Consider the following 10,870-nt stretch of genomic DNA (forward strand, 5'->3'; position numbering starts at 1 on the left):
CCCACCACGGGTATCGAAACCCGGATTCTAGCGTTGTAAGTCCGCAGACATACCGTTGTGCTACTGGGGCTTCATTTAGACAGTGGAAAATTTGCATAATTACGAAAATGAGGTGACACTATAGTGTATAGATCCTATTGTAGTTCAAGGAAATAAAAACACACATAGGCGTTTCACGAAAACAAAAAATAATGATTGAGAACCACTGATCTTTTTAATATTTGTGATTATTAAAATTCATTATAGTATATTTTATTTCACTTAATAATTAGGTCAACGATGTTTTAATCAAGAAGTCCAATAGAGAAAAATCAGAATGAAAAGTAACTTTATTCAAAAAGTTTTTAATAACAAATGTATACTTCGAGTTTTTCGTACAAATTATAAATACAATATACACAGTACAAACAAGGCAAACATACGTTTCGAGCCGAATATCAAAGACAGAGCAGAAACAAAAACTTGACAAAAAAGGAGCTTCTAGTTTTCAAGTTGCGTCTTTCCTACATTGAAAAACATCATTGTTCCACCAATTCACGATAACTGAGAATTTGGCCTTTCATCATTGATACGAAACGACAGAACATTCTATCAGTTGAAAGAATAAAAATATTATTACCATCTAAACTCTTTAGAAGTTTTAGATTAAAGTGTATATACAGAAAGTTATAAAAATTCAATTAATGTTTATCTGGATTTAGCATTAGGGATGTGAGAAATTACATTTATAATAATTCAGGTTTTGACATAAATCCACTGAAGCTTCAATAATTCATATGACGACAGGAAATAAAAAAAAACGCAATAATGTATAATAAAGAATTTCATTGCTTAAAAAACTCATAGTTACGCACTTGAAAAGATGATTCAGGATTTCAAACGATTCTAGCGAGTCCTAATGACCTCCATATCCGTAATTAGCGTCTGAATAGGAATAAACATGAGCAGGATCTTGGTTGGAAGTCCCAGGTTCATTGCTGGAAACCTCAGCCCTGAAGCCATAGCCGTCAGCCACATATCTTACTGTACGCCAGATACCATAAGCATCTCTGTAGCCATAACCACCAACTACATTATTGTAACCATCACTGTTTTCATGTTTCCATTGCTGGTTTCCATAGTAGTCATTAATTTCATAGCCGTACTTGTAAGGTTGAGGATAATACTAGAAGATAAAATGTCCCACTTTTTAATAAATATGTACGTGACTTTATTTACTAATTTCATAATTACTTTAATAGTGTTAAAAAGGACAAACTTCTTTCTGGGTGTAATATAACGCATATAATGAAATTAGAAACTCACGTTTGTATATCCTAATAAGCTATATAGTTGTATAACTTTACAGAACTCTAACTGAAAATATGTTTGTTTTTTACTTTTATAGTTTTTTAAAAAAATAAATATTTTACTGCTAGAAAACAAAACTAAACAACTAAGGAATTATGTTTAAAAAATGAGAAGTATACAATGTGCACAGACACACTAGATGATCGGATATTTTTGCACATCATAAAATAAGTAAACTTAATTAGAACAATTCTTAATAAACTAAAGCTCGTTTTTTGATAATGCAGAAACGAAAACAATAATATATCGGAACCTGTAATTCCTAAGTTGCAGCTTAGATTTTTTATCACCATGACTTCAAGGATATTCAAATGCGTTTTTCGATGGTTTTTTTAAAATAATAACACTATTTGTAAAAAAAATAAATAAAAAAATATTTTGTAAAACTTATAATGTTTCTTACATAATCTTGGTGACCTCCATAACCATATCCATCGTAACCAGCGAAGGCAACACCTACAAAGGCAACTAAAACAGCAACCTAAAAGTGAAGAAATAAACAAATAGAAATCAAGTAGATAAATAATATCACCTTCTTGATGTAGGAGTATATTCCACTGTGGAAGAAATTGAGTTAGAAATGAAAAGAATTCACTTGGATACATTATTTTTAAAAGAAAATAATACGTCAGTTAATAAATTTTTGTGGTAGAAAATTTTGATTTTATAAGAATGCCATAGGTTTTCTAATCTGTCGTTGAGAATCACAAAGTTATGAGTATGAAACTTTGAATTGGAAACGACAAACTTCAATTACGTTTGACTCCTTGAAGTGGCAAGTTAGAACTTTCACTCAAAGATTGAAGTACTGACTAACACACCTTGCCGATCATATTGGAGTACTGTTCAGTTTCCAGGCTAGACAAAAGGCCCTACTTGTTCAGCTTTTAGATGTATGAATGAAGTTTGTCTGTTTGCTTTTATACACCTTCGGAACGAAGAAAAAAAAATCCATTTCTCTTCCTGCCACTTACTATTTTTAGGATTCTGTAAAACGTTTATTCTTACTAAGCATACATATAGCTCCCAGCATCAGCGATATGGCACCGCTCGTTCGTACTGGCCTCCAAAATACTTCCTTATCAATATGCGCAATAACCAACGAGCGCCATATCGAGTTCCAATCTAACCAAACCCTTTCATAACGTATTTTTTATGTCCTTGGTCTGGCATACCTATAACTGTTCCAATATTTTTATCACTGGAGTTAACAGTAAACCTTAGTGAAAGGTACAAATGATTTGAAATACACCACAAAACAAGCAAAGAACAAATGTTGTTATTCATTAGGTCACTTATTGATAAGAATCAATAATAAATGCTATCCAAGAAACGTCGTTATTGTAACAACTGCCACTATATAACTTCTGTTAGCGCCATTGTTTAAAAGTTACTGTAGTTATATTCATATATCACAGTTATACACGCGAAGAGGTAAAGCCCATGACTACATTTATTTGCATGTTACTATAATAACCGTTGCCATGGTACAAGCTAACAAGTCACTATGGTAACAGCAACTGTTTTTCATCTTGCCTCTCATTTGTTAGCGAATAAAATCTTTGGGCTATAGTCAAACAAAGTCCTGGTTATAGTCAAACAAAGATGTTTATCAAATCCTTCACATCTTACCTTTTGTTATATTTTTCATAATTGAATTCTAAAAATCGTAGTTAGATCAAAATGACAGACAAAATTCACGAAGAAGAAATATATTTGGAAATTATTAGCTTTTGTTGAGCATTAAAAATATCATTTACTAATACTGTTTACAAATATCTAACATATAAATACAATGAAAGAGATTTTAATGACTTTATAACTCCAGATAACATTCGTTTTCCAGTAAAACTATTGAGCGAACATGCATTTTTAGTACCCTTTTGAACATTATATAAAAATGATAGACGAACAACATATTTTTTCACTTGTTATCACGAATTTAATAACAGTTTATAAAACTGAGTTCTACAAAGCTCCGCAAGAATAGCAATTAATATTATTCAAAAATAATTAATTATTCAACTAAATGACAGATTTCTTACTATATAAAGAAAGTATAAATTCAAAATGTATTGAGGATTTATTTTTAATTATGCACAAAGCTACACAAGAGCTATCTGTGCTTTGCCCACCACGGGTATCGAAACCCGGTTTCAAGCGTTGTAAGTCCGCAGGAATATCGCTGCGCCACTGGGGGGGGGGGGGCGGTATTGGCGGTCAACGAAAGTTCCGCCTAACTAATACTTAGAATCGTTTTTCTACATGGAATAATAAAACAATGTATACTGATACATATTAACTCACAATAGGGCAAACAAAAAGTAGAACAAAACAGATTCTTATCAATGTCACAAACTTCCGTTAAAATTAAACTACATAAACAATATTAGCAAATGTCGCGTGAATAAACTAAACCCTTTGATCTGATTAACATGAAACTACGTTAGTTAAAAGAAGGATATATAGCAGCTATTTCAGGAAATTAAAAAGTTGTTACATTGTATGTTTATTAAGAAAAACAACATAGAATATAGAAAGTACAGCAATCCTTTTTTTCAGTTGTAAAGTAAACAATTAATGTATTGGAAATCAGGAAATTTAATTGCGAAGTAAACGTCGTCGATGTCTGCAAAATAAATTATGTTTAAATCGAGTTTCAGGTGTTATAACCCTAACAAGAGGTGAAACTTCACGTGGAATTAATTTACACAATAGTTAAACTGAATCATCTGAACACATCCAGTAACATAAATGTCAGTATGTTTGTATGTTTATCAAGCACGATGAAGTTCGAAATAGGAAAAACCCAATCACGTAATGATCAGCAATGAATGATGCAGCTTTATTAAAATGCAGATATCATCATATCAGATAATTTGATGATATGACACGGTATAACTCAGTAACAAGTGGTGAATTGAATGATAAATTGGTTTTCTTATATATTTTTGGTATATTAAAGAACTTGTTTGCTGATTAATTTAGACGAACAAATTAGTAGCGTCAAAGCTACGTATTTAGAACTCCTATATAAATATAAGTTTACTGTGTTGAGTAAAAAGACAAGCAAAATTACTATATATATTATATATATCTCTGTAACGAATTTTTTATTATATATAAATTCATTTAATCATCAACGTTTGTTTAGATTAAATTTATATTTAGAAACATGCATAGCCTATACAGTTACATATGTATTGCGAAACACCCGTCTATTCTGCAAAGTTGTAGAAGATTCTCGAGAGTAAGAATCAACAATATATGTGTTTTCGTAAACACTTTAATTTGTATTGTTACGTAAAACTGAAATTTCTAGAACGCCTCCACACGGCTATAAATTTTACCACCGCGCCGAGCCAAAAGAGGGTATTTATTATTAATTCGCTATAGTCAGCGTGCTATAAACTTCGGAAACTATAACTGTGATTGTTATAACGCTTATCATTCGGAAAACTTCCGATATTTGACCAGGAATATTTATAAATTTCGAACATTACAAACCATTCATCTTCAGTGGATTCACATCGGACATTAATATTTTTTCGAAAACATTACCTAACGCTATCGGTGGAAACTCAATCTCTAAAGGCGTATGAACAGTGACGACTACATGGCTAGCTAGCTCTGTGTTAAGCGAAACGTAACTGCATAAACTCGTAATTAACTCGCACATCATGAACCCTCGATAAGATATCAAGGAAGTTCCAGACTAAAAAGAAGACTTTATATTGTTTGTAAGTTTGTGAAACTTTTGTGTATAAATCATTGTTTGATAAGTATTTGTAATAATTGTTATTGTAAATTGTACTGTTGTGTGTATATTAAAACGTATCTGTGTTAAAAAGGAAAACTGTGTATCAATCTTGTTGGCAAACATCGTAAACTGACTAAATACGGCTTTTACTTAACTGCTAAATCTAAAGTACGATTTAACTACTAAATTTAAATTTATCAGTTAACTGAATTTCAGACCATTTGAAATTATAATACGTAACAATCTCACTTTTATAAGATGCCTAGTTATGCTTTTTTTTTCGATTTGTCCTTATTGTTGAGGGTTACAACAAGCCGGTGGTGAGAGGGAGGGGGGGGAGTACGATCGAACTCATACTTATCAGACTAACTTTATAGAAATGTTTATTTGCAGTTATAATAAAGGAACAATTACATATTTCGGATTTTTTTCGTTCACATCAAACGAGTTCCATTTTGGACCGAAAAGACCCCCTCCCCATTTCCAGACCTGGCTACGCTTAGTTAGAGTCCACTAAAACTAGTATTATTCCAACAATACACACATGGAGTCAATATTTCTCTTTGTCAAAATTTAAAATAATATATATATATAACTTCCTTTTATACCAATTGTCAAATAGAAAGGCTTTTAGTTATAATTCTTAATTGTATAAATATACTACATTGTTGTTGGGCTTAGGATTATTCTACAGTAGATGTCTATGACTTGTTAGTGATAAATTCAACGATGAATAAACAGCACGCACTTCACTTGCTTTCAAAGTAATATATATATATATTCAGAACAAGTTAACGTATATACAATAAATTATTCAACACTATAGATATTACGGACATATCATAAATACTATATATGTAGTTCTCTCCTTTTTAACAAATATCCATTTAGGCCTATTCAATTACTTTAGAATTTCAGTTGACAAGCCGAACTATCTTCTCTATTTCTATCGTACTAATATTCTCTGTGATTCACTTACAATTGTGGCGCGAGTTACCGCAATCGTTTTGTCTTCTTTCTCTTGAAGACCCGCTGTTCCTTTTGTCAAAGTGCACTCAGGCTGGTTCAATTACTTTAGAACCACGCTTTGACGGAATAAAATTATTTTTCTTATCTTCTTTTCTACTGTTAGTTTCACTCTAACATATTGAACGTTAGGCCTATGTCAATCGTTAGGCCTATCACTTCTACAGTACTTAACTTCACACCAATTTAATTCTCTTTTGCTATTATCTGTCTGTCTGCTGCTTCTCGCTCGTCTCACGCTATTTATATCTTTATTTCTAATCGTCTGTCCGTCTTCTATATTCTCATCGTCAATATATTGCACATGACGTTCTTCTCAACATCACTGATTTCTTAACAAAACTTCCTATAATCATCTGCTTTTAACTCTTATTATAACAAAACTGAACAATAATAAAATATTCACTCACAAAAATAAATTAATCACTAATATCTAAACCAAACAGTCTTTTATATGATGACACTCTCCAAATTTCAGCACTATTACTAGTCAACCCTTCATCTCTATTTAACAAATGTTGTAAATTAAATAATCATTTGTGAAATAGAGATTAAGGGTTGGCTAGTGATAGTACTGAATTTTGGCGAGAAATATTGACTTCATGTGTGCAGTGTTCGTGTCACACTGGTGAATTATTGTGAGTCCGGCCATTCTTGTATAAAAACCCGCTGTTCACATAGATGTTTACTCCTGATGATGGTAGCGGAAGCTGCCGAAACATGTAGTCATTTTTAATTTTTTTAACTTTTATTGTGTAAAGTAAACGTTGTTTTTTCTGTATTTTTCTATAAAGTTTATTGCACAATGTTGCCCTATTTACATTTTATACGCACACTGTTTGATTAACACAACTATCGCAACTCCTCAATAGAGTATGGCTTGTGAATTGGTCTAGGAAATCAGTGGTGTTAAAATTAATGCTAGACCAACAATGTCCCTATTTGGTATTACAATTAATGCTAGACCAACAATGTTCCCATCATTAAAGTAAACCTTGGTATGATGTATTCTCTGGTTTGATCATATTATGAGCAAGAAAAATTGAAAAAATAATTGATTTTGAAGTAGTATGAGCCTTTACCTTTTCTAAACATTTGATTTATATTTTAGCGAAAAGCTATGTCTTTATTCTCTCTCTCTCATGTCCTTAATATTTAATTCTTTATTTTTTTCTCTGTGATTGAACCTGTGGCGGGGCTTGATTCCAAAAACCGGCTTTCAACAGTACTCTTCAAAAACACATCATACAAATTAGTGGATTATTCGTTATTTACGACTATCGAGCGGTATTTGCGTCAGTCTCACTTTATTCTCATGAATAAATAATATTAATAAAAAATCATAATTAATGAAATTAGCAAAACATTTGGATAAAACTTCAAAATACCGCAAATATTAAAATAGAAAAAAAATAATCAAAGTAAATTCTAAAGCTTAATCATAAAAGCACAAATTACTGTAAACTAAAATGATTAAACGTAAATTAAAATGATTTATTTATTTATTTTTACACAATAAAGGAGTTTAACCCCGGCCAAAGCACAGGTTTTCCTACTTCCAGCTGAGGAGTCTAATCGCATAAGTTTGTCAGTGTACAGCCAGGTAACGTTGGGAGTCCCTAATTTCGAACCACCAACAACAGTAGAAGCTGTGTGCAAGACTCTAAAGTAGGTACATATAACTGGCATTGTTAAGAATAGAAGCCGTAGAGGTAGAAAACAAATGTTCAGTATCTCAAAGTATGTTCTTTTAAGATAGACGATTGTCTAATAAAGAACTTGCCAATTATTTTGTTAGAAATGTTATCTCGAGAATAGTAAGATACACATTAGTGCGAAGTGGCCTCAATGTAAGTTAAACTCCATGTTCGAAAACTACCACTGTTTGTTAGCTAAAACAATAGCTTGAAATTAGAATCCAATCATAAACAGTGCTATAAGTAAATATGGGAACATGCACTATTAACATATGAATACAAGTCCAAATTGCTTGGCAACAATCAACGATACTTTGTTCGACAGCATAAAGGAGAACGGTATCATAGTCAATGCACAATATACACATGAAGGATAATAGGGAACATTGCAATTTCGTGGTTACATCTCATCCAACATTGTCAGTGATCTACAAAAAGTGTACATCTATTCAAGACTGGTCACAAGATGCACTTCAGCAACTCCAATCAAAGCCCTATTACACCTCACAAGCCTCAGCAGCACCAACCAATATTTAGAGGTAAAATTATTCACTATGACCTTGCAGTTTAAAATAATCTCATTCCACGATCGAGCCACTCCTCATTTCAGTTGAGATATTCTATCTCCACAATGACCAACCTCGAAGTGGATTGCCTAAAAGGTGCTTCAGAAAACATTCATGGGTGGACTGGTGTTATTTTTCGTCATAACAAGACTTCCAATGTCTCCAGATGTAGTACGTATCTGGCCTAGACAGAAAAGGTAGGGATCAAGATGAAGTAGAATAAGGCTTTTAGCATCTATTTAAATACAATCATGAACAATCACCTGTCATCGTTGGCATAGATAATTCGTACTGTACAGATATTTAAAGAGTTGGTTAGACATTCAACGTCTCATGGAGCAACAACATTATGCATAAAGTTGGTGGAATATTCAAGCTTTTCACAAGTAGTACAACTGTCAGAATTTAAAAATATACATTCTTCTTTTTGCCAATTGTAAAAATATTATGGCTTTTACTTATATATCTTAATAGTATAAATATACTATGCTGTTGTTTGGCTTAGGATTTTTCTACAGTAAATGTCTGTGACTTGTTAGCGATAAATTCAACGATGAATAAACAGCACGCACTTCACTTGTTTTCAAATAATATATATATTCGGAACAAATTAAACGTATGTACAACAAAGTCTTCACACTATAGATATTATAGGCATATCATAAACACTATATATGTAGTTCTCTCATTGTCAAAAGTCCACTTAGGCCTATTCAATAATTTTAGAATTTCAGTTGACAAGGTGAATTATCTTCTCTATCATTATCGCACTAGTATTCTGTGTGTGATTCAATTACAATTGTGGCACAAGTTACCGTAATCGTTTGGTTTTCTTTCTTCTGAAGATCTTCTGTTCTTTTTGTCAAAGTGCACTCAGGACGATTCAATTACTTTCGAACCACGCTTTGATGGAATAAATTATTTTTCTTATCTTCGTTTTTACCGTTATTATTATTCTGACATATTAAACGTTAGGCCTATGTCAGTTGTTAGGCCTATAACTTATATGGTACTTAACTTTTCCTTTTGTAACTTTTCTGCTATTATCTGTCTGCTGCTTTCCACTCATCTCGCGCTATGTATATCTTTATCACCATCGTCTGTCAGCCTTCTATATTCTCGACATCAATGTATTGCACGCGACAATCACTGGTCTCAACATCAATGAATTATTAACAAACCTCCTATAATCGCCTGCTTTCAATTCTTATTAGAACAAAAACTGAATAATAATAAAATATTCACTACAAAACAAATTATTCAATAACATCTAAACTAAACAATCTTTTATATTATGACAGTAACGATGGAGCTGGAAGTCGTAAAGCATGTTCTCCTCTGAATTACTGAAAGAAATAAACTACAACTAGACAGCGCCAAAAATATAGTATATGTGACTGACTCCTAAGCAGTACTGCATAAACGTCAATCTGATTGGTTCCCAGATAGATGAAAAAAAAAAGCTAAGACACTGCATAGTAAGACCGTCACTTGAATGTATGTGCTAGATTGTGTAGGGATACAGCAGAACGAGGAATCTGACAAGCACATAAAAGAAGCCCCTTTAACAAATCCTACAACTCTACTAATAATTTATCGATCTGTTATACAATATTAGGCAAAAGCGGCAACCACAGAATATGGTTCATAGACGTTCAGAGGGAATAAGTGAACTAAAAAATAAAATACCATATACAGCCAGAGGCCACTGGTAACCCTATAAAGGAACTTTCTTTTACACGCCCCCCAGGGGCACAGCGGTATGTTTGCGGACTTACAACTCTGGAAATCGGGTTTCAATACCCGTGGTGGGCAGAACACAGAAAACCCATTGTGTAGCTTTGTGTTTAACTTTAAACAAACTTAATCTCTTTTACGTCATGCGAAGCAACCAGCCTACCTACAAACGAGGGGTCAGCGATTGAAGTCAACTTAACTAAGTGGGATAATTTTTTTTAGAAACGTAATTCATCCAAGCATACAGCAAATTTATTTCATTTATGGTGTTCTTTGTTATCTTTTATTCACCACAGTGAATCTATATTAATATTGGTTTGAAAAACGTGTAACGTTGATGATACTAAATTAAGCTTTCAAGTTACTTAAAGGACAAGTTGTTTCAGATACTAAAAATAGATATAAGGATCGATATATTATTCGATGCACCATAGCTAGGAGAAAACAAACAAACAACCAAAAGACAGACCAAACGTTTCAGTACAAAATAGAAGGAAAAAAAGACAAGTGATTCTGAAAGAGCTGTTTTGGAAGAGATGTCGGATGGCAATCGAAAGTTGATTGCTTGCTTGGGTTATGATAATAATGAAATAGCAAACGATCATTGGAGAGTTCGTGAGGCACCCAAATACCTTCTTTTTGTAGTTTTACCATATTCCTTAGATGTTTACGTATTGTTTCATGAGAGACATGCAATTTCAGGGCCATTTCACGAATGTGTTGTCTTTGGTTAG

The 10,870-nt window shown here is 32.5% G+C and overlaps 1 protein-coding gene across 1 annotated transcript in view; it reads right to left on the minus strand.

The window, feature by feature from the left end:
* Positions 1-895: 895 nt before the first annotated feature.
* The window catches only part of LOC106463603 (shematrin-like protein 1), a 22,229-nt gene continuing 12,254 nt past the window's right edge, over positions 896-10,870 (minus strand). Inside the window, exons 4-5 of the mRNA XM_013923656.1 lie at positions 1,754-1,831; positions 896-1,165 (exon numbers count right to left, since the gene is read on the minus strand). Of these exons, the coding sequence (XP_013779110.1) occupies positions 896-1,165; positions 1,754-1,831 (348 nt within the window). The remainder of the gene's footprint in view (positions 1,166-1,753; positions 1,832-10,870) is intronic.

The sequence above is a fragment of the Limulus polyphemus genome, unplaced genomic scaffold (assembly GCF_000517525.1).
Source record: "Limulus polyphemus unplaced genomic scaffold, Limulus_polyphemus-2.1.2 Scaffold54, whole genome shotgun sequence".
NCBI lineage: Eukaryota > Metazoa > Arthropoda > Merostomata > Xiphosura > Limulidae > Limulus > Limulus polyphemus.